Here is a 24431-nt window from a genome sequence, read left to right as displayed (position 1 = left end):
CTTTTGTTATCCAAGTGTATTTTTAGTTTTTTTTTTAATGTGGTCAACATTTCATTCATACTTGTGTTGAATACATTGTTCCTTTGGTTTTCGAGAGACTGATGCCTGCAGAGAGGGAAACCATTTCCTTAATTGCTGAGGCTGAGGTGAATGTTATTACCCTTCGTGCTGACCTGAAAGAACCTTTTCCTTCAGGCAGTCTCATGAACAATTTAGCCTTTGATGTTTCTTAGCTCCCATTGAGTGAGAGAGGAGCCTGTGTAGAAAAACACGTAGAAAATTGTTCCTTTAAAAATAATTTTAAGTATAATTCGTGCACTCGTTAAATCAGTCGTAGACTGAACTTATTCTTTTTAAAGGTACAGTGTAGTTCTGTGCCTGTTCTTATCTATGCTTGTGTTAAAATTAGCAGCTTTTTCAGAAACCTCCAGAACAGAAACTTAGCTTCTAATTATGGGCTTCTGTATGTTCCTAATAATGGTAAACTTAAGAATATATGCTAAATATTTTCCTTTCTATGGGTAAGTTTTAAAAACCCTGATGATTTTTCTGAAGTGGGAATGGAAAAGGAATGCATTGCATGAACATCCCTTTCAGCTTTAGGAGATCTCCTCCTCATTGCAGAATACAGTGTAATATCAAGCATCAAACATCCAGAATATTTTACTGCCTTAGTTTCATTGAAGGTGATCTCAAACACACACAGACACACAGTATGTTTTTATTTGGTCTTATTGCTTCAGTAGCTTAGCTTAGTAGTTTTTTCTTGCGGGCTGCAGAATGCAACACAGAATGTCAAATGTCCTTTTTGTAAGAATTCTGATACGTGCACATAGGAAAACAAACAAAAAACCAAAACAAAATATGAGATGGCAGAGTTGAAAGGAGAAAGTGAATGGAAAATTTAAACGTAGTCTAGAAAAAAGAAGTGTGCAATTTTTTGTTTGTATGACATTTGCAGATGCTTTGCTTCATCTCATACAAATCAAATGAACAATTCAGCAAGGAGTGAGCGGTGAGAGCTTTCCTGCAGCTACCTTGAGTGATGCTCAGCAGCTGAGTTAGAAAGTTTTGATTCTCTGATCTAGAGTGTGAGTTATTTCTCTTATTCAGTACTACTGTGAAATTCTTTTCAGAAACTGGAATGAATTGCAGGCTCTTTTGAGGAGATGGTAGGTGGGGTGGGGAAAGCTTTACTACAACAAAAATAGATACATGCTTTATGCAAAGTTGGTAACAGTGTGACGTATAGAACTCTCTAGTTTGAGAAGAAAACAATGTGTTAAAATTTAAAAGGGATTTACTCCCATTTAAAAAGTCTGCTTATGAATAATGGAACATTTAAAGTAGGATTGTCTATTTCATCTGAATATTTCTCAGGTTATATAGCTCTAAACACATCATGACTAACCAAGCTCCTCCTTATCCAGTCACTTTAGGATTTCAGTGCTGTGTTGGAAAAGCAAGTTGGTTACAACTACCTTTAGTCATTTCTGGCCAGAGAGTAAAGTGTACTTTAGAACACTTCAGTTATTTTTGTGGTGAAATCTGCTACAGAAGATACTAATCCAGTATATTGAAACAGCTTAAAAATCAGGTATATTGTTCCTCTTATCCACAGTGCCTGAGTGTGTCTGGAGTCACTGGAAGCAACATGCTTCAATTCCCATAGGTGCCTGAAATTGTAGTAGCAGGGCAGCTCTGCTTGTGCCACCTCTGTTACAGGCAGGTAGCAAGTAATGAAGAGGCTGGGCAGAGGAGTAAGTGTTAAAGCCTGTGAGGATCAGTAGAGGTTGAAGAGAAGTTGCCTTCAACCTTCTGCTCTGTGTCCAAGGATATGTTGGCCAGAGAGCTCTAAAATCAAAACAGCAACAGCTTTGGCAGTTGGCAAGCTGACACTTATCACGTTTGAAAATGTAAGCATTGTGCCTAAGCGTGAGTACACATGCTTCAATTCATTCTTATGAGTAGTTTTTAATCTTTCCTGAACTGTGACTTTCATTGTAAGAGTAAAGCTTTCTTGAAGTTGATGGCCTGAGAACTCTGGACAGACAATGTAGATTTTAGCTGTCGTACATTTACATTTCAGTTTTATCAGGTCTCAAAATGTCCACAAAAAGGTTTCATTATTGTTATTCCTGTTAGCTGTGTCACATATGTCACTCCAGGTTGAATGGATTTCTGAAAGATTCTGATACAGGGAGAAGTGCTGCTTCTTGACTTCTGTCTGAAACAAGGTGCCATTTCAAATTACAAATGGGTGATAAGTGGGTGTGTTTTGTAATTACTGCTGACTGGAATATATCCTGTAGTACTTCTCATATGTTGCAAAAATGCTGCTGCTTGAGTAAAATATGAAAACTCCATTCTTCAGTTATTGTAATTTTGTATTCTAGTGGCATAGACTGTGGGATCAGTTGAAGTTGAAATTTAAAAAATACATTATTTAAGTGACGTTTTATAAATTCTAAAGGAAAATAGGTCTTGTAAAGGCATTTCTGATCACATTTCCCAGTAGTTTTCTAGGTACATTAAAGTGTTCTTGCCTTAAAAAGTTGAATTATTTTTTTTGTTTGAGTACATATTACTAGTTATAAAAAAAAATATGCAAAGTTAACTTTTCTCTCTGATTCCTGTTAGAAAGCAATCCTGTGAAAATTGAAGTAAAGACATAATTGAGCATGGAAGCCTGGCGGGCTGCATGTGTGGAAACATGGTGATTGTACACCTGAGCTGAGCAGTGGGAAGATAGATGAGCTAATGCAGGAAGTCATTGATAGCATCACTGCCTTCCCTACCTTGCTCATATCAGCCCTCTTGCTTGTAGTCTGAGGTATATGTCAAAGAATAAAGTACTATCCTTTAGGCCATAGTACAACAGAATATTTCAGTACAAAAACTTATGGAAAAAGTTGCATGCTTGGAATATCGATTTGGTTTCAGTTTATTTAGGAAGAATTGAGTAGGTTTGTAGGAGCAGAAGGGGCATTTTTTAATAAAAAAAAAAATTTACTACATGTTCCTCAGTCATTAGAAAGATAAAAATAAGAGGTCTTGTATCCTTATGGGGAGGAAGGCCTCTCCACTCCCTGAAAGGGAGGCACCAGTAGCAGCCTGTTGTGAGGCACAACACCACAGGATGATCAGCCCCATCTGACAGGGAAAGAGCTGTTCTGTTCTGGATGTGGTTGCTCTCAGAGACGGCTATAAAAGACTGAACAGTGTTGTCTTAGTTTCATCTGGGATGGAATTGTTTTCTTCACAGTGTCTGGTACAGTGCTGTGTTTTGGTTCTAGGAGAAAACAATGTTGATTACACACTGACGTTTATAGTTGCTGTTATGCAGTGTTGTACGGGCCGAGGCTGTTTTCAGCAAAGGATACAAAGAGCTGAGTGGGAACAGAATCAGGACAGCTGACTTAAACTGTCCAAAGGGATATTCCATACCATACAACATCAAGTGAAATGAGTTTTGAAGGGAGTGGGAGTTAACTTACTCTCTTCTGCTGTTTGAGGGGCTAGGTGGGCATTGGCTGGGGGTAGTGTGCGATTGCTTGTGCATCTCTCACTATATACACTCATATAAATATACACATATATAGTCATAACTATTATCCTTTCCCTTTTCTCTATCTTAGTAAATAGTTTTATCTCAACCCATGAGTTCTACTTTTTTTTTCCCTGATTCTTTCTCCCATCCCACTGGGAATGAAGGGAGTGAGTGAACAGCTGTGTGGTGTTCAGCCACCTGCAGGGGTAAATCACAACAACTGTCAGTAACAAAACATCTTAAATGTGTCCATGGGCAAAAAATCAAACCCTGGTGAGACCAGTTTCACATTACAAGTGATTTGTATTTTGCAAATGGGGAACAGGCAGACATATAATACTGTGATGAGATGCCCTTCCCCATACCAGCATTTCCTGAGCTTCCAGAGGTAGAATTTTAAAATCATTAATAATAAAACATTTCCATGTCAGATTTGGTTTTTAGGAGTTGGCCCAAGTGCTCTCTAAGTTGTTGAAGATAGTAATTTTTTTTTTTCTAGAACATCAGGGAGGTTTCAGAAGACTGACTGGAAGACAGTGCCCTGCTAATATTTGTAAAGTTTGAACAACTATTGTAGGACTGTCAGCCTGATATTTTTCTTGGCCAAAACAATGGCATGGCTGACATCAATAAGGGTTTAAAGGATGATAGTACAGTTGCCTAGAGCAAGTATATGGCAATGGAAAATATATTTTGTTAAACTAATGTAATACATGTTTTTTTATGCGATGCAAGTTTGATAAATGTATCAGTGTCAAATATTGATGTGACATACTTAAATTTCTGTCCAGTGTTTTGATAGTATGAAATTTTGATCAAGGTTTCATAGAGATACAAAATAATAGCAACATTGAAAAATGAGAAAGTCATGACAAAGTGACTGTGAGAGATCCCAGAAACATCACTGTAAATTGAACTCCTCCGTAAATGTGTGTGTTTTTAGTGGAGTCAGTAGTATAAAAAGAAAAATCTGGACTTTTTGCTTACTTCAGGAGGGCAGACCAGCATGGTCAGCTTTGCAGCATGTAAGGCCCTACATCTGGGAGCAAGAATCCAAACCATAGTAATAAGAGCAAGGATTTTCTTCTTGCTGGGCAAGAGTAGCTTTGAAAGGTGTGGGGGCTTGGGTGGATATCAGTGGAGTTCAAGTTCGTAGCATTATGTTGTGGCCCAGAAGAGCTGATTCTATTCTTGATAGTCTGAACAGAAAAGCAAATTCTTGTGCTGGGTAATAGCCTTTGCTGTTGTTATGTTATGTCCCATATGGAATTGATTTGCACATTGCAAGAACAGCATGAAAAAAAATAGCTTGTAAAAAAAAAAAAAAAAAAAAAGTTGAAAACACTGCATATTTCAGCCTTGGGCTGAAATATGAAATGAATATCACCTAGCCTTAGAAGGTGAGGATTATCTTGATTTCTACTGTCAAATAATTAAAGGAGGAATAGGTAAGATGGACTTTTCTTACAAGAGGAACATGAGTGAGTGATAAGATGAAGATGGAGAAAGGAAGGTTTGTGTGTACAATGAGCACTCAAACTCATGGGAAGTTGTTTGGGGTGCTTAAAACTTTATTTCTATTTATTTGTTTAGTAAATAGCAGGAAATACCTAAAGCAAAATATTCATGCCTCTTCTAAATGAGCCACGTATTCTCTTGACACTAGAAAACCAGTTGTCTTTCCTTCATTTGTTGTCTTCATGATATTATGGTAGGTTTTTAGTTAATGATCATTTCAGTAAGACCTTTAGTGACTTGTGGGAGAAGCAGATCAGCTGATGTCTTTACTTTTTCTTATTATGAAAAAAATGATTTACTCTTTTTAAAAAAGTAAAATAACATAGCTATGAATGTTACAATGCATTCCTTCCCTTGTTTCTTGCATTCCAGTATCTCTTGTCTTGGGGTATACTTCTTTGGAGTATTCAGTGAACCCTGATCCTCAGAAAGGGGTAAACAATTCATTCTTTATTATCAGATCGCAACTGCTACTTTTCTTGGATGATCCAAAACTGGGTAAAAGCAACTATGTCTACTGCTGCCTATCCTTACACTTAAGAATAGTACTGATTGAGTCTGCTGTAGTTGTAAGGAGCCTTCTTAGCAGAATCTCTTCAGTCCTTGTAGCATGAAAACAGAATGGGCATGTCACAATTAGGGTGCTAGATACAATTGTAGTGCAACGAAATTAGATCTTCCTGAAATTAAGAAGAATCTTTTTGGAACTATTTCAGCCAGTAATCTGTGCTACTCCTAGCTAGATTTTGTTTAAGGCCTGATTTTGGAATATTAGTTTCCTCTGTTTCAAGGACTAAATAACTTGACCTTCAGCAATATTGGGTCTCTTTATACATGTTTCAAATGCTGTTGTTAGACCAAGACATTTGGTTTTTCTTTTTGAGAGCATTCATCCCTTTTTTACTGATAGTATCTAAATGAAACCATGAAATGTAGTTGGTCTAAGTGGAAAGACAGCCCCACCATCTTTCTCTCTAAATGAATTTAATTTCTTGCTTTTTGGATTGCTGTCTTACATCTAACCACTCTCTGGTCAGTGGTCCTCAGTGATATTAGATGATTCCCCTGAGAGTTTCCAACTAACTGATCAGCCACTGCATCCTTCAGCTTGTGAGATGAGACACTTCTCTAAGCGTACTCTGCTTCCAGAGCACTTAGATCATCTAGCAAACTTTGAAGCTGAGCAGGCTGCTACTTTCACTCTTCTAGTAAAGCAAGAGAAGTAAAGGTTATTTGAAACCAAAGTACTAGTACCTGAGCGAAGGGATTGTGCATCAGAGGTAGAGTAGAATGAAAGAGGGGAAAAAGCAGTGGACAACATGTGGGAGAGAGACAGCATAAATAGAAATGTTTTACAGTTTAGCAGCTGCTAAGTCAAAATAAACTGTGGAAGGAATGTGTGGTCTTAAAGACCGACCTGGCTGAGGCAAATGAGTAACTCTCCTGAATGAGAATACCTGGGAGTTCAGTTGGTGGGCTCCCCAGCCTGACTGATGCTGAGCAGCTGCAGTGTGCTTTCCAGCCCAGAGCATGTTCTGACCTTAAGACCTTAACTCTGGTAGAGCAGCAGCAAGGGTTTGTGAGTTGTTTTTTCTTTTTCTGTTTACTTTAATACACCTATTTTTCTCATGCTGGCATAAGACTTTCTGACAGCATCTCTGGCAGTAGTCATAGCAAAAATGTTCAAGTTGAAACTTTGAAAGTTTAATGATAATTCAACTTCTTAATAAATGCCTTTTTATCAGCTCTGTATAATCGCTTCAGACTTTTTGTTTGTTTCCCCCCTCGTTTTCTCTCTAGTTTCTTTGAGTCTTTCTAAAAAGTATACTTATTTATCTACAAGAGGTTTTCTATTCATCTTTGAATTGCGGTCTTAGCAAGTTTATATTTATTTCTAGTAAGTTCCCTTCAGGGAACAGTACTGTTCCTAAGAGCTGCAGAAACAGACAGTCAATAGTCAGAACTAGACAGAGTTACATGACACCCTGAAGGCATCAGCACCATTTGTGTGGAGAGGTAAAGGAGTGGACAGTCAGCAAAATTCATGGCTTGATGTGTTTGTACAAAGTAAAGCCTTGTGGAAGCTGCATGCCTGTAGCTGTGCTGGAAAACAAATGAACCAAGAAAATTCACTCCACCTTCAGTTAGTTGGTACCTGAAAAACTTTTTCCCTTTATTTGTTTTGTTATATTTTAAGAGGAGATCTTATTGTGCTGATTTTTTTTTTAAACTACAAAGTTGATCATCACACTTGCAATTGTGTGTGTGAGAGTGTGGTGCTAGAAGTGAGGCAAAGTTTTGCGTTCCTGAACAACTGATGGATAATGTACTAGATAATGTATTTCCCAAAAGCATTGGGTCCAACTATGCAAACTTCAAATGGTGTTACACCATTTGGTGGTTCTATATTTCCAGTAACCTGCTCATTTCTTTCAAAGAATGTTAGATGCTTTGGAGATTAAATAGTTTTTTATTCTCCTTGGTGAGAATATGTTTGTGCACGGGCAGTTTGTGCAAGCAGCAGTCCTTACTGAAGTCAGTAGAACTGGCAGCAAGATGAGAGAACTGTCTGGTTATGCTTGAGAGCTTCCTTAATCATTTAACAATTTATCTGAAAATTAGGCCTCCCACATCCTACTGTTGTATGGTGAAGAACCAAGATGTTGACAGTGCTGTAATAAATTTGGACTTATTGCTGGAAGAAGCAAAAAAGTTTTAAAATGAGAGTAGCGTTCCTTCTTGTTGATAATATTCTCCTGTTAATACTTTAATGCTGCCTGGTGTTCAGGATGCAGTTTTTAAGGAAGAATATTGTAGGTGAAAATAATATAAAAGAAGCAAATACTATAAGGAGGCTTGAGGAGACACATACACTAGAAAAAGGAAAGTGACAGAGCCATGTAGCCTCACCTCACATTAGTGGGGCCACTTCTTTCCAGGCAGTGTGGTTGGCAGGGCTGGCCAGGGGACAGCTGCTGGCTTAGGATGTGTGGCCCCAGCCATAGCAATGCTGCTCTCCAGTAAGGGGATCTTTTTAGGGTATGTGTTTGTCTGTTCTGAACACCCAAATAAAATATTCAAAAAGAATTGTTTGAAGGTATGAACTTTAGGAAAAGTGCTATTTTTTTTTCCTTTTAGTTCTAGAAAAACACAGGACTCCTTGTTGTTCACAGTCTGTGAGTGCCAGAGTCTCTGCATTTTTTTAATGTAGAAGAATGGTAGTGAGTATCACTATGGCTAGGGAAGAGCAGAGATCCCACAATGTGTGCATTTGATTTCTTGGTGATTCTCAGCAGCTTCACTGACAAATTCCAGAAAATACTCCAAATGAATTAAAAATAGTGGACTGTGAAATGTGGGGCCATGATTGTTTCCAAAAATTTCAAACTGCAGATATACATCCACAAAAGCATATTGGAAGTAGTTGTTTAAGTAAAATTTGGTATTTTGTCATCAAATAGTACTTGCCATTGTGCCTTGTATTCTAAGCCTATAAAAAGTTATATAATGATATGGATTTGGACAGTGTTTGCCTGCAGCTCTTGTTTAGTAGAACCATTCATGTCAGTAAGTTCACAATACTAGAAGTGCACACATTCAAATAGATAACGATGATATTTACATGCTGTAATGATTTTTTTTTTTTTTTTTTTTTGCTGTTTTCCAGTAGTAGCATATGAGGAAAAGACAGGCACTGAGTTGTTTTTGGTATGTGTTGCATGCCGTGATTCTTGACCTGAAAGCATCAGGTGGTCAGTTGTTAACTACTTGTGGTTAACTACTTGTTCTCCATTCTTGGCTTCTTTTGTTTCATCTGTAAGGTGTTGTTTGTGAACTCAGTGATGAGTAAACTAATAGTCTCCAAACCAAGCATCAAACACATTGTAAGGAACTGTTCTTTGAGCTTCATTTAGGCTATGAGAGAGGGACACTGAGACTGTAAGGAGCAAGGACACAGTTGTGTGAATGAAACAATCTAAAAATTCTGAGAAAAATGGCAGTGAAATTCCCTTGGGTAAAACCATACATCAGCTGAAGATCCTGTTCCACTAGCTCTATTTGGATGTGCATAGAGATATCTGTATGAGTGAAGATTTTGGCCTTGTGGGGTTTTGCGCTGCACACAGGTGTGGGAATATGTACACAATAACAGTCAGGCCTGATGTCCTTGGCAATTTTTTTTATCAGTCTGAAGTGATATTTTTAATTTTCACAAAATAATGAAGACTGAATGGGGTCGTGTTACAGGAAACAAAGAGGAATTAACTGACCGTGAGTTGATACCTTTTATAAGCTGTGGAAGGATGAGCAAAAATTAAATTGTGGCTCAGGTCTTGATTGCTATAAAGGAAAAATTTTGATGGACTTAAGGAAGTTTAGAGGGGCTGAGAGGTATAGAGGTGAGGCAGCCTGGTTTTCTAGGATTGAAAGTGCTAATGCTTTCTGAGCGCCCATCATAGAATCATAAAATAAGTTAGGCTGGAAGGGATCTTAAAGATCATGTAGTTCCAACTCCCTGCCATGGGCAGGGCTGCTACCCAGCAGCTCAGGCTGCCCAGGACCTCATCAAACCTGGCCTTGGTCTCCTCCAGGTATAGGACATCCACAGCTTCTCTGGGCAGCCTGTGCCAGTGCCTCACCAATCCATGAGTAAAGCATCAAGGATGGAAGGAAGCTGTTAAAAGAAAGATATAAGAGCTAATTAAAAAGTCTTCAGACATTGGAGAAGAGCCAGCTGACCTTACTGACTTGTAAAGATTTTTATCACACTTCTCTTGGCTGCATTTCTGCCATTGTGCTCAAATCTAATCCCACTGGGCATTCCTACTGGGATCTCAGCAGCTTTTTTATTATCCTACTGTCATTTGATGACGACGGTTTTTTGGTGGTGGACATGGATTTTGCTTTGCCTTGACATCTCAATCTGTCCCTCCTCAATTTAAATAAGCAGTATATAATTCATTTTCTCAATATGAGCATGCTTGCCTCACAAGTAGACCGTGCGGGTACACATGGGGGATGGTGTGATGTGAAGATTCAGTGGAAATGTTTTAACAATTGAAGTTTTTCTTTCTTCCTTTTAATTTCTTGATTTCTGTGCTTGATCTCTGTAATGATAGCTTTATGTGGGACTTCCTAACTAAAACCAGGAAACTTTTTTTTTTCCCCTTTTACCTTAAAATTGTAACTGTTTCCACCTCCTACAAGCTCTTGATACCTAAGCTGCACCAAGTGAATCCGGGCCCTGTTACCCCCAAGAACCTGCTCCTGGATTTACGGCGCTCAGTGAGTGAGTGCATAGCATAGCAGTTTGGCATGTCTAGTTCATGTCAGTGAGAGTGTGCGTGCAGGGACTTAAATCCGTGTGATTTAAGGCATAGAGGATGTAAAAGGCAAGATCTTGGGGTTGGTCAGCTGGCTTTTTGGAAGCTGTGATGTTTGGAAGGGCAGGATATTGACCAAATTGAGGTGAAACTCTGAAACAGTGGATGGAGAAGCAATAGAAATGCTGCACTTTTCATTTTGTATCCTGAGCACAAGTGAAGGCAGGTTTGGAATTAGTTTCAGCCAGGGAACACGTAAACCATAGGTCTAGCACTCTAAAGAGTTTTGAATCTTTATTTTGAAGGCTTACTGCATCCTGCTAATGTCTTGATCCTCCTGTGGTAGGAGAGCTGTAAGTCAGATTTGTTTGGGAGAAGGAAGTTTTCTTTTGGGCCTCTGTGCTCTGTTTAAATTGTGAATTTTCTTGCTGTTATGGAATTTTATAATATATACTATGCACTATTTATACATAAAATATGTTTTAGTGTCATTGTAACCAAAAAAACAACAAAAAAAAATCATCCTAAATAGATGATTAGAGGGATGTAAAATGTCAAGTGAGCTGTAAGTCATTGAGCTGTAGGACATTTTCAATTGATACAGCCAACAGAAGTTTGGTGTGATGTTCTAGGTGAGGTCATACTGGTTTGCTGCTAATATGCTGTATTATACTGCACTTAGTCTTGTTCTCGCCAAGTGAAGAGGTTATTGAGCTGCTCTTATCAATCAGGAGTCAAATGATCCAGAAGAGGAACACTGAGTTCCTAGTGAAGGATGATTGCAAGCAGGACAGTTTGGCTAATTAGCTTTTTTTTATTTTCTTTTTTTTTACATCAGTAGAATTCTGCATATCAATGTAACTAGGCAGTGTACAAATCACTGTTACAATCCATTAATCAAGGGCATGGAAGAACAGTGCTGAGGGAAGGATCCCTCTGTGTTACGTAAGTATTGGGCTGCAGGCTCTCAGTCACCTCATCTCCTTCCCTTAGGACTTCCCATCCCAAGAGGAGTAAAATGAGCCACCTTCTGGACCTGACAATTTCTTTGCAGTGAAATTTATCAAAAGGCATGGGGTGCCATGCTGAAGGCCTATACAGAACTCCCGGGTAAAAGTACTTAAGTGCACACCCTCCTAATGGCTTCCTTCCCCTGCTCCCTTCTCTCTTGAGTTTTGTGCAGTTAGAAGTTGGAAATGATAGTGGCTAAAATCTGAATATCGTATCCTCATTCTGCCTTAGAAACTGACTTTGTATGTCTTGCTCTTCCCTTGGAGAATTGATGGAGGCCTCCCTAACTGTGAATATTCTGGGAAATAATTACCCTGTAGAGAATTAACCTGCACTGTTAGGGCACTGAACCTAAAGTAGCATTGAGATGCTTTTGTTGTTTCAGATAAGTATCCTGATGCTGACTCCTGTCTATTTTCACTCTTCAGTCCCCTCTGGGAGCTCAGCTCCCTTCCCCTTCCTTTCAGCCCCTGTCCTGCTGTCCTGCTCCTTCCCCTTGGCTGCAGCACGAGGCAGCTTTGCCTGCACTTCTGGCTTGATCCTTTCCTGATAGGGTGGCACAATGTATCCTCAGTCTGAGCTCTGGGAGTACAGACAGAAGGACACAACAGCCTTGTGGTCGAAGTGCCAGTCTGAACCTTGATTTTAATACTCTGTTTTGTTTTGCTGTAGTACTTAGAAAAGGCTACAGAAAGATGCTGGTGTTAGAGGTCACTGTTACAAGGTCTCTGCTCACTGCTCAGGCAGCTAAAGGTCTGAGGCAGTAAAATGCTGGGCCCTTGGTTGCTCCTCACGATATTTGTTAATCTATATGGATGGATGCATCTCAACTACAACCATTACTAGGTAGAAAATGGCTTGCTAACATACAACGGAGGGGAAAAAACACACAATTTATGTATAGTTGAAGGGACGTGAATTATGAGGGAGGGTTCTGGGTGAGGTGGTCTCTAAGCATTCTTTGCCTGCCTCACAGGCACTTGTGAATTGTTTTGAGATTGTTTATGCGGAGATCACAATATTCTCACGCAACTTTTCTCAAATTTTTCTCTCCATGGAGGAGAAATCTTAATATGTTGTTACTGGGCTGAGGGGTTGTCCATGTTCCTTAGGCTCCCGGAATGCCTCACTCACTAGCAGTCTCTCCACTTTGGCTGTAAGATTAGTGATTTTTTCAATTAAAACAGAATGTAAAAGTATTGTCCAATTAGAAAGCAATGGTGTGTTTGTAAGTATCCTTGAACGTATTTATCTGTCCGCTGGGAGCACACAGATGTCTGCTGGAATTTAATTTCTCTGCAGCACACTGGGGGTGGGGACAAAAAAGAAGTAGCCAGAAAATCACTGTTGCTGCAATAAATACCAGGCTTCTCCTGGTGACCTGTGCTGACTGCAGAGCTTATTACATCTGATACAAGCATAAAACATCAACTCGGCAGTGCTGTTCTCTGGCTGCTCTGCATCTGTACCAGCAGACTGTTCTTGGCTGATTGTTGTGGGTGGTCATGAAGAAAAGATGTCATGTTTTAAAGCCTATTATTATGATAAAAAAAAAAAAAAATCTGCAAGGCAGCACTGCTCAGTAAGCAGCAGCAGCCTTGGTTCACCTCCATGGAATGAATGGCCTCTGAGGCTGGAGCCAGAGGCACGCTGGCTGTAGCGAGCAGTGTGGCTGCTGGTGAGGGTGCTGCTATCCAGAGCTGACCGCAGTGTCCTTTGACTGTGTTGTCTGCCTGGGGTTCCTGTGGCATTGGTCTGTGTTGTCTTTTGGTGATGTTCTGCCACAAAGTGGAGTGCTCTGTGTGAATCACTGCGAGCTCCTTTCTGGGTCATGGTGCTGCTGGATGTGGTGCCCACAGCCCCAGCTCTGGGTACAAAGGTGAAGCAGGGCACTGCCTTCAGCAGCCTGCGGTTCTGCCTGATTCCAGGTTTGAAATGCAGTCTAAAGGGGACCCTGGCAGTAAGCTAGAGCCAGCCTGAGCACATCTTTTGTCCCAAAGTTTTGTGGATTGGTGCTTGCGTTCAGCTTATTTTAGAGTTTAGCTGAGATGGGATTATTTGTAACCATCAGAATTGATGGTTTACTTAACTACCAGCAGCTTCAGAATCCTCACGTTTCAGCTCTGGATGGAGGTGCAGGATTTGCTCTTTGCTGGGAAGCCATCATCTGTGTTTCCATGGCATCAGCCTCGAGCGGAGAGCAGCAGGGAGGGCAGTGCTGAGGAACATAGTGGGGAGTGGTGTGTTTTCCAGTCAGGGCATAGGGCTCTGCCTGCCTCAACTGCAGGGTGGATGGCTTTATGCTACCCTGCTTGAGATTGCAAAGACTTTGCTTTTTCTGCTGCCTTCTCTTGATTTTTCTGAAGATGGGGCCGTCACACACCTGTGTTACACTTGCAGCTCCATCTTCCCAAGTGATTTGATTTCTTGGCTCAGCACCTCCACCCTAATGAGACTGGTTTGCCTTCCTTGTGTGCTGCATGAAGCTGGCACTAAGCAGTGCATCACAGCTGTGGTGCAGGTGCATAGTAGTGGCTGCAGCATTCATTTGTTACGTGATCACTTGAGACAATCTGTGTGCCAGCTTTGGATTTTTTCCAGCTGGCACTCAAGAATAAGGAGCTGAGTACAAGTTTGGTGAACTTCTATGGGTTTATGTTATGCAGACGCTATGGTGATCACCGTATTTTCACTGGTAATACAATCTATAAAGTTATGCATGTGTAAAATGATATGTAATTTAGATGACAAGAACTCTATAATTTAATATATACTTCTATTTTGTATTTTATCACTGCAAATCTACTTTCAAGAAACAGAATATACTTTTTTTTCTTCCAGCTTGTTAATATGTGATTGGCAGCTAGATGCAAGGCAATGAACTGGATACAGATTTAAAGAAAAAAAGCTTCAGGGTGCTCTGTAGAGTAACCTTGTGTAAGGTGATGTCAGTATTATGTCAGACATCTGTGTCAGCACTGGCACTGCAGGAGAGCCTGATGGGAGAGATAACCCCTGCAGCAGGGCAGTGGCTGCCTTAGGTGTTTGTTACCATCATTTGTGATGGATCTGAGAGAAAGCTCAGCAAAGGTGCTGCAGGATGTGTGCTAAAGCAGCTTAAACATCTGATGTCTTCACGGCATTTCTTTGTTGTCTTCGTTGTTTACCACAACGAACCTGTGCAGTTGTACAGGAATCATATGAAAAACAGTATGGATGACAGAAATGGAGCTCTTCATTGCCCATTTGATTCCCAACTGCCTCTGCATGCCTGTCATCTTGCTAAGGCTCAATCTGTATCCGTCATCCCTCCAATAGCCTTGTTGATTCCAATGGATGCTGTCAAGGATATGATGTTTTTGCGGGATTGTGTCTAGCCTGGCTTTCAAAGATTGAAATGTGACTAGGTCTTTATTTTAAAGTCTTTTTACTAGAAAAACAAGCATGCTGCCTGTCCCTGAGCCCCCAGGCGGGACGTGTAATGAAATTTCCTTTAAAACTGAGTGCATTTCAACCTTGATTTTTACATCCTACAAATGCTAGTTGTTTCAGGTTAATTTTTAATTTCCTGTCATAATTGTGGTTGTCTTTATACTGGTAAGCAGAATCGCTTTCATTCATTCATACTTCTTTTTCAGATCGCATGTGGCTCCGAGCATAATCTGGCAGTAGTTGGTAAGTAGCTTGATTTTTGTATCAATTCTGTCACCTTTTTTTCATTTATAAGTAGCATAAGATGAAGAATATGCACATCAAACATACTGAGTGAGTAAGGGCATTGTGCAAGCTGGGAGAAGGAAAGCAATGTATAGGTGGAGAGAAAAGAGGAGGAGAAATCTGTAGCCTGATTGGTGTTGTGGTGTTGATGAAAATAATGCCCTTGTTGACCAGGCACTGTAATGAGAGAGGGAGGGAGGGAGAGAGACAGAGGGAAGGAGGAAGAGGTGGGAGAGGGGGAGAAAGAGAGAAAGACAGAGGAGGATTGGTAGATGTAACAGCAAAATACATTCTCAGTTTGTTTTTAGAATGGAGCCATTGTAATAATTCAAACTCCAGATTTGGGGTAACATCTAAGCTTGAAGCTTGTCAAAAGTATCTTTGTTTAACAGGGAAATTTTCAGTGAAAAAAATCCTGTGTCTTTTGTTCTTTTAAGTTTGGAAAGTCTTCAGTGTTTTGATCAATGCTAGGTAGGTTCTTTAGTAGACCATAGTATAATGCTGCTGTTGTGACAATAGTAAAACTATTAGGAAGCTAATGTTACTGAAAGAACTGAATTTTGTGTACTAATTCCAATAACAGTCAGATTCTTGCTTTCATGTGATGAGTTGATAACTGAAGCTTGGTACATGATTGTTATTGTTTATATTTACATGTTTAAAAAAAAGTTTTTAACTGTGGATTTTCAGATATGTAATAAAGGTCAGCATCACCATCCTGGCTAATGGGGTGAGGGAGACAGAGGAATGCTGTGCTAATCAGAGCTGAAAAATGAAACCAGCATTTCTCAATTTCAGTCAGCATCCATGTAGACATTGCTGGTTTTCATCACTGATGTATTAAGGTGTTCAATGAAGAATATCCTTGATTTTCTTGAGCGCTGTATGACAGGTCTGCAAAAACTGGCTATTTGGTAGGAAACCTGCATTTCATATTCTGATTTGTTTTGGTTCAGTTATTATCAGCTTCATTAAGTGGACACTGAAGGGTTTTCCTGTATATATAATAAGTAATTTCCTAATCATGACTTTAAAATTAAACCCTACATCAAACTTCTTAAAGTTCTACTTAATTTATATGGCAGGCTTAAAGAAAAGGTTTTTCCTTTGCCTCCCTACTGGTTCAGTGTCATTTGCATCTCTTAATTGTCAGGTTGGTGCTTCTGAATGTCAAATGAAGAGCAACCTGAAGAATCACATTGTGTTTCTTGCTGAACTGATGAAGTGAAGTGTACTGCTTGCAGATTCCTCCAGTGTGTGAAAGCCAAGCTCTGAGTTTGGGCAACTTCTCTCCTTATGTTCTTTTAAGCTTTCTACCTTTTAGGCTAAAATTAGGAAAAAAATGGATAAGAAAATGGACAGAGGAGAGAAATTGTAGAAGTAAGGTATATTAAAGTAGGATTTCTAAACACACAATCATATCATATACCTTTTAAAGCTTTGCCCTACTTCCATTGAATTCAGTGGGAAAATTATCAGTCCTAGAAGCTAGTCATTTTTATTCTAAGAACAATGGAAATATATTACTTTTTTTGAACTAAAGTACTATTATACAAAAGTTCAATTCAAAAATAAAATGTATACGCTTTTAAAAGATTGACTTTTTAGAAAATTTTATGGTAGGATTTCTCCATTGCGTGTCACTCTTTGTTCAAAGCAATTAGCTGATTTACTCTTACACACAGCGTTCATTAAGTAGTTTTATTTGATTGTACTGTTTCATACTAACTTATCATTCAAGCAGCATTTATTTACGACAACTGTATAATAAGTTTCTCTCTTAATTGGTAATGCTTGAGTGATTGACTTTTAGATTGAAATAACTTTCAGATTCAATATGAAAGGTAAACCAAAATGCACGCCTTTAATATTAGAATAATATGAGATTTCTGGTTGCATATACAAATGTTTGTACTTTGTTGTCTCGTCTTTTAAACAGAAACATTTTAAAGATAGAGCATAGCTAGATTTGTCATTCATTTCACAAATACTGAAGCTGTGCTCCAGTCATCCTGCTAGAGACATGAACTGATTCGTAGGTCTTAACTAGCAGGTGATTTTTCTCATGTTACTTTTTATAGTTTGCATCCAGTCTGTTCAGTTATTTGATTTTCTTTTCTTGCTTCTTCTACTGAAAGAGCAAAATTTGTTGTTACCTTCATTGTAATGGCACCAACTCCTTTTTCATGGGTAAATGAAAAGAAATTTGGTTTTCATTTGATCACAAGGTTAATGTTGTAGATGAGATGAGGTATGTGTCTAATATTTATAAATGTATTGAATAGATTGATCTAGATAACTCCGTGACAGTATTATAAGTAATACTTAGAACTGAAGAAATTTATACCTTTTCATGCACTAACTTTCAATGAAAACGTTTGTTTGGAGTTGTCTTGGGATACGGATTTGAATATCTGAAAGTACTGTGACTTTTTACGTGTCACTTAATGCGACAGAATCTTGCGCTTCTCACTTCGGCCAAGAATTAATCATTGTAGGATCCAACCTATTTTTGGTAGAAAACATGTCTATTTAACAAATTTAGGGTAATGTCTCACGTATGAAAAACATCTGATGCTGAGAACTGTACACGTACTCAGAACAAGAAAAGCTGGCTATTCAGCCTGAGTTTAATGGCTGCTCTCTGCAGCACTGAATGTCATGATATTAAGACAGTGATTGAAACGTGCAGTGAAACCAAATCACAGTGACAAAGTGACTGTTTTCAGCTTTGATGATCTATGGTGTTTTCCTGAAAAGTATGTGGTTAAAAATTCTGTTTATGGGGAAGACTCTTACCAGGTTCCTCCTACTTGCCCCCACTATGAATAGATCTTCCTTTTTTTAAAAAAAAAACAAAAAAAAACAAGAAAAGTTTTTTTAAAATTGAAGAGAAAAAATATCCTTTAAGAGAACACTTAACGTGCCACATGTGGCTCATACATTGCTGCTACTTAAATAGTAAAGCCATACAAATAGCCATACAAATGTACAGCTGCTATAAAAACAGGTATGTATTGACTATAACCACAGGGCACAGGACAGGATTCCTCCATGAAACCCCCCCAGATGCAGATGTCCTATTTTTAATAAAAATTAAACCCATAACTTTTGTTTAGTCTTCCTTGAAGTAATTACAAGAATGGTGCTTCTCTAGTCTGGCTTCCAAAAATCTGGTGAAATATAATATATCCCTTTTTGGTCATCTTTTCAATCATTTTCTCACCTTTATAACATATTAAGAGTCTTTTAAAAGAAAACTGCTAGAGGATGTGTAGGAAGAACTTGTGTTTTTAAAACACAGAACACAACTTTAAAAGCTTACTAGCTGGTTTGTGCATGATTTCAATAGTGCAGTGCCTGGTACCATGTCTGATCAATGATTTTTCTGCTAACGTAATGGGTAACTTGGGCATTTGAAGTATTTTTCTGTGAAACTGACATGGATTCTTCAGGTAAGTTTTTTCTAGTAAGGCATCTTGAAAAGTGTTGGGAAACTTGGCCGCCTGAAATGGCGAGTATGACTTTTCCTGGCATTTTCACGCTCAGCGTGGTGAACTCTGTTTTTTTGCTAAGGGTTATATTGTTTTCTTTCTTGGAGACTTCAAAGCACTCCTAAAACTAGTTCTCGACTTTCTGGTAAATAAGAGCCCCTTTCAGAGAAGGTTCAGATTTGTCTACTGTAGCCGTGCTTGCTGTATTTCAGAGCATGTGTTCTATTTCCGAATTCTGTCTCATCTGTGACTCATGTGCAAACACTGCTGTAAATACCCTGACACGGGTGTTCACGTTCCTCTGAAGCTGCAAGTCATCATTTTGGAGTGCACAGCAATACTAAGTTTAATAGGATAACACTCTTCATCAAGGAAACTTGAGGAAAAAAATATATCTCCTCCCAAGTGGCAGGTAGTGCTTCAAATCCCCTGGAGTAAAGTGTGTAGTATCTTTAGAGAGACTAAAAGCAGTTACTGCATCATCTGCTAATGTTTGTTTCTTATGTTGTTATGCTGGAAGAACATAATTATGGACTGGAAAACAGATGTGACCAAAATGACAAACATGGGGAACTGGTGATAGGCATCCTGAAGTGGTCACAGAAGTGGCGGCATCCCGCGTGCTTTGCTTTGCTCCCATGGTTTGGAGTGAGGAAGCTGAAGGATTCTTTTGCTGGAGCCCCTGCCTCGTTATTAACAAGGTCACATTATTTAGTTAAGTTCTGTGAGTCCAACTAAATTACTGTAAAGAGAATCAGTGGAGGAAGCACTGTAACAGACTGTGAAAGGCGTGCTTCTGTGACAGAGCGAGAACCAATTGGGAGAGGCTGCTGGGCAGATCTTTGCTGTAGTGGCAGCATTATTTAGATGTTCACAGCAGCCCTCTGAAGCAGCAGATGTAGTCATTCGGTCCCAGGGGTGCTCAGCATGCTGTCACAAAGAGAAAATCATAAATTCTCTTTTACTTTTCATACTGGCTTAGCGTTCGGCGGAAACTCCAGCATACACAGTGGAGGGCACTGGTGTTCAGCAAGGAGCCTCAATCTTATCCTCTATTGCTTTATTTATTATGCATGAGAAATCCCAGTGCAGCCAGGGTCTCTATTGTAAGGATTCCTGGCAGAGCAGCATGGAGTCATGTTGCAGCACGCTGTCTCTTTGCACTGCTGCACTAATCGCATTCTCTGCTTATTAAAGGGCACCTGGCAGGACTTGGAGTAACCATTGCTGTTGTCATTTTCATGGGGGTTATATGTCAGCCTTCTAAATTTGCTCCCTGGCAGAGAGAATGAATTTTGCGTGTCATTTGTCTGTTAATGTGACTTTAAAATAGTTCATTGAGACATAGACTGCCTTGGTACCATTCGTTGTCAGAAGCTGTCTTGCTTCTGTAATTACCTGAGCACCTGCCTTATGTGCAGGTGCTTTCTGCCTAACTTCACATAGGTCTGACACTGCAGTTCTGCTGTTGCATTTAGATTCCCAAAGAGAGCTGTTCAAATATCTTTCACTTGGTGATACTTTTTCACAGCGTATTTCATAATCCAGGTAAAGGAATTGTTTTCTGGTAGGAAAGAAGCTCAAAAGGGATGTGAAATGTTTGATTTCTTGTTACCTTTAGCAAGTTACACTCATGAGTCTGATTCCCTAATCTCCCTGAGCTTCTTTTCCAAGGTTAATGGTAAACCAAGCTGCCAGCTATTTCATAAATTTGTGGGCATAGGTGATGAGGAGAGAAGTGTTGAGATGCACTGACTTGAGCGTCTGGAAAAACACTTGGATGAGACTAAAAAAAAAGTTTTGTATCTACTAAATTGTCTGAAGTCAGTGGACACAGCCACTGACCGTAGGCAAGGGAGGATGCTTTGCTGCAAAAACTAACTAGATTCACCAGATAAAGTGGACTCAGACTACAAGAAAATTGTAGAGCTTAGAATAAGATCTGCCTGCACTACATCTTCCATTGTTTGAATTAAAGCCTAGGTTTGAGAGCTGCCATCTGCTTCCACTGTAACAAGACATGATCTTTTTTTTCTTTTTTAATACTGCAGTATAACTAATAATACTAGGAATCAATTTCCCTTGCAGAGGCAGTTTTAAAATATGATTAATATTTGTTTGTATGCCTCTATCTTAATTTATATCACTTAGGATATAGACAGGTAATAATGCAATGCTTGTCATATTGCTTACAGAATGATTTCCTGTAGTTACTGGGTACGGGTTCAGAAAAGAAAAAGCTGTTATATTTTTCTATGTACAAAGCTCCCAGTTGTAAAGAGCCTTCACTGAACCTCACATATCACCCTGGTGCTAGCTCACAGTTTGTATAGAGTTAAGCTCTTGTGCAATGGCTGTCATTATGCTTCTTGCAAGACAATGTGTCACATCCGTGGGTAATTGTGCTTCATCAAGAACCCCATAAGAGGCAAGCATGCAGCGTTAACCTCTAGTGACAGCTAAAATCAGCCAGCTGGAACTATGAGTAGCAGTTAGACAAGATAATTATCATGAGAAGCTTGGAAACAACCAGCAAATGCTAGGCAAGAATTTCATCGAAGCAGAATGAGGGAAGCCCTTTCTTGTAGGTATTGGTGAACAGGAATGGTTGTTCCTCCTGATTTTTGAAATGATGGAGAATCAGAAGAGAAGGAGCCACAGTACAGATGCAATCCTTCCTCAGTCAGAGGGTTCAGAGGATTGATATAAGTATTTAGAAAGCAAATTAGATTTCATTATATTTGTTCACTCAGAGGCTTTTAAGTGGAGCAATTACTTTAAAATAGAATAAAAATATATCCAGCATATCCAAGGCATATTTATCTTAATTTTTAAGGAAGCAAATGGGAGTAACAAAAAGTCACCCTTCTCACTGAAGAAAGATTTAAGAGTTTGTTATTTATAAAATGGAATAAGGAAAAGAACTAATGTCTAGCTTCAGGGAGTTATCTAGAGCATGCAGGGGGAATGCTCACTGAACACTGAAGTAAAAGCACGAGGCCAGCAGAGCGGTTGAAGGCTTCAGTACTGAGTGACACACAAGTGAGCTGTACTGATAATTCCAGGCTGTGTGTGCAGCAACCTTAGTGATTAGGCTGCTGCCTGCATGTTTGCCTGTACTCACTAGCCAGATCCTTTATGGAGCACTAAGAGTATTTTCTGTCAGCACACCCACCGATATATGTGACCTAGGTCTGAGAGATGTTGTTGTATGAATACATAGGAAGGCTGGTGATGAAACAGAGCTGCTCCTGGGACAGGACACGTGTCCCAACACAGTTTATAAAGCTGGCTGTAATTGCACAGGATTAAATGCATGTCTCAAAGCATGCTCTTGTATAATGAGGTGGACAGGGAATTGTTTCTCCAGCTTTCCACAACAAGGGTAGATTCTTTCTCTTTTCCTGCTTTGGGAGATAGGACTTTGAACTTAAAGGTACTGGAAATTGTAGCAGAGAAAATCCAGAAGTATTAGCTGGCAAACGTGATTGTTTTACTAATAATGCAGCTCTTCTACAAAAAAAAGCCACCATTCAAGTCTGCAAGCCTGGAGCAAACTTTCAGGGTAAAAATATAGCATTTTGATTAAATCTGGTTGGCTCTAGAGAGGTATCTCCTAAATGATTATTACAGAAAAGTCAAATCAGAGCTGAAAAGTAAAGGGTAACTTTTACAATTAGGTCAACTTTTATTTTTGAACTTGTTTCATTCAAATGTTTCTTTATGGAAGGGAGTTAACAAAGTAATTGAAATTCAAAATGCTTTTGAGACTCTTTTCTCTGTTGTCCTTTTTCCTCTGCTTTTTGCAGAGTCTCTCAGGAGCATCCAGGCTAAACCATGACTTATTATTTTTGAGAAATATTTTATTTTTGGGTTGTTGGGTTTATTTAAGCAGGGAGAAGGTGAGGACAGAAAGCTACACTTAATGGGACATTAAGAGACATTTAGCACAACACATGTAACGTTTTTTGTGGAACCACAAGAAAGATTGATATATATTTATGTGAATCAAGCAAATTAAAAGGGAATCAGGTCAAGTGTGCTAGTTGTTTACGGCACAGCTCAAGCAAAAGTGTAGCAAGCAAGAAGCTGAATGAAGTGAGAGACTGCTGCTACTTCGGAATCAATCCTTGAGGAGCAAACTGCCCGTATTGTATATAACATTTCTGTGATGCATCTAACCTTGCTAAAGATGGTAGCTGTCAGTGTTCTTAAAAAACAAAAACAACAGAAAAAATCATCCTCAAACCCTAATGATTTTTAAAATAGTATGACAAGTCCTCTTTGATAGATTTCCAGTACAGATAGTGACATTTTCCACAGCATAGTAAGTGTTCTGGCCTAAGTACTCCTTTCCTCTACAAATCTCATGGATTAATTACCTTGAAAAGATGATACGTGAAATATTGATTTTTGGCTTGAACATTGCTTACATATATTACAGCACTTATTTGCTAAATGGAACGTTTTCTAGGAAGGCATTCACATGATGCCAAGAACTCATGTTTCAGCTTTGCTTGCTTGTCCTTCCTCTTAGTGCAGAGTTAGTATCTTACTATAACCCAACTGTGTAGCCTTGTGTTGGAAAAAATTCCTGGATTGTTATAAAATTATTATGATGGGAAACACTAGCCTAAGGCTATAGGTGGAAGAGATGAAACTCCCACATCAACTGATATAACGACATAAAATTGCATTTACAGCTCTGCTCTTACAGATTGTTAATACTCACTTGCTCTGAGTGTGAGGGAGCCTAGCAGATATATTTGCTATTTCTAAGCCTTTTTTTTCTAAAATATCTTCAGTTGGCTCACATGATGATCTGCCACAGTGAAATTTCTAATCCTTCTACCAGCCACAAGAGTGACATCTGATGTTCTTTATGACCTTTCCTTTGGGTTTTTCAGACCCAGGCTCTGCTGAGGATCTTTGCAAAATACAGCAGATTCTCCTTTTTGGTATTATATGACGTCTGGTACTAGTGACTTAAAAATCCATGAGCTATTCTCGAATCTCCTCTTACTCACCTTGTAAAAGTGAATTAGGCTTTTCTCTATTCCCTGGTGTACTGCTACCAATGAGACTTTCTGTAGTGCAAGACAATCTGATGAGTGAAGGACATGCGTGACCAGAAGACTTCAGTTTCTATTTTCTCAGTGAGGAAGAACTTCTGTCACTCAAATTTTGAACCTGATGAGCTTGTTCTTTTTACTGTGTGAATCATATTCTGAACACTTGCTTAACAAAACTTGACATTTTTTTTTCTGTTAAGGTACATCGTTAATCACCTTTCCTTCTCCTCCTTTAGGCATTTTGCTAATAGTGTTCAAAATGTTTAGACTGTCATGATCAAGTAAGCAGATTCTTTACTATAGATGTAGAAGATATTCTTTTAGAGGTCGTCTTCTCTATGCTTTTGATTTTCGGTGACACCAGCTGCTGTCTTGCTGAGTTGAGACATCTCAGAGAATGGGCAGGATGACAAGCAACACAAATCCATATAATATTTCAGTTCTGTGTAAGGAGCTCACTTGGTTTGAAAGGTACATTTGCTTTGGCTTACAACTTCCTTTTATGTCTTTTTCCTTAAGCTGTTTCTCTTGTACTGTTTTTTCAGTTCTGAACGTTTCAAGGTTGTCTTTTTAAATCGAATGAGATAAAAGGTGCATCTCTTAAGGCCTTCCAACCCATTGTAGTTCTAAATGAACACATGGGAAAATCACTGTGAGATGTGCTGATGGTAAAAGACATACATATGCGCAAGGGGCAAGGACAGTTTTGTAATGTAGCTGCTGAATTTGGTTGTATTTCACCACC

The 24431-nt window shown here is 39.1% G+C and overlaps 1 protein-coding gene across 6 annotated transcripts in view; it reads left to right on the top strand.

The window, feature by feature from the left end:
- TPH1 (tryptophan hydroxylase 1) overlaps nt 1–24431 on the top strand; it is a 282192-nt gene that overhangs the window by 87080 nt on the left and 170681 nt on the right. For all 6 annotated transcript variants that reach the window (XM_090140548.1, XM_090140539.1, XM_090140540.1 and 3 more), the window contains one exon: nt 15042–15078. In XM_090140548.1, the coding sequence (XP_089996674.1) occupies nt 15042–15078 (37 nt within the window). The remainder of the gene's footprint in view (nt 1–15041; nt 15079–24431) is intronic.

This window comes from Phasianus colchicus, chromosome 5, assembly GCF_987193195.1.
Source record: "Phasianus colchicus chromosome 5, bPhaCol1.hap1.1, whole genome shotgun sequence".
Classification (NCBI taxonomy): Eukaryota; Metazoa; Chordata; class Aves; order Galliformes; family Phasianidae; genus Phasianus; species Phasianus colchicus.
The sequence above is the reverse complement of the archived record's forward strand: the minus strand, read 5'-3'. Positions and strand labels throughout refer to the sequence as shown.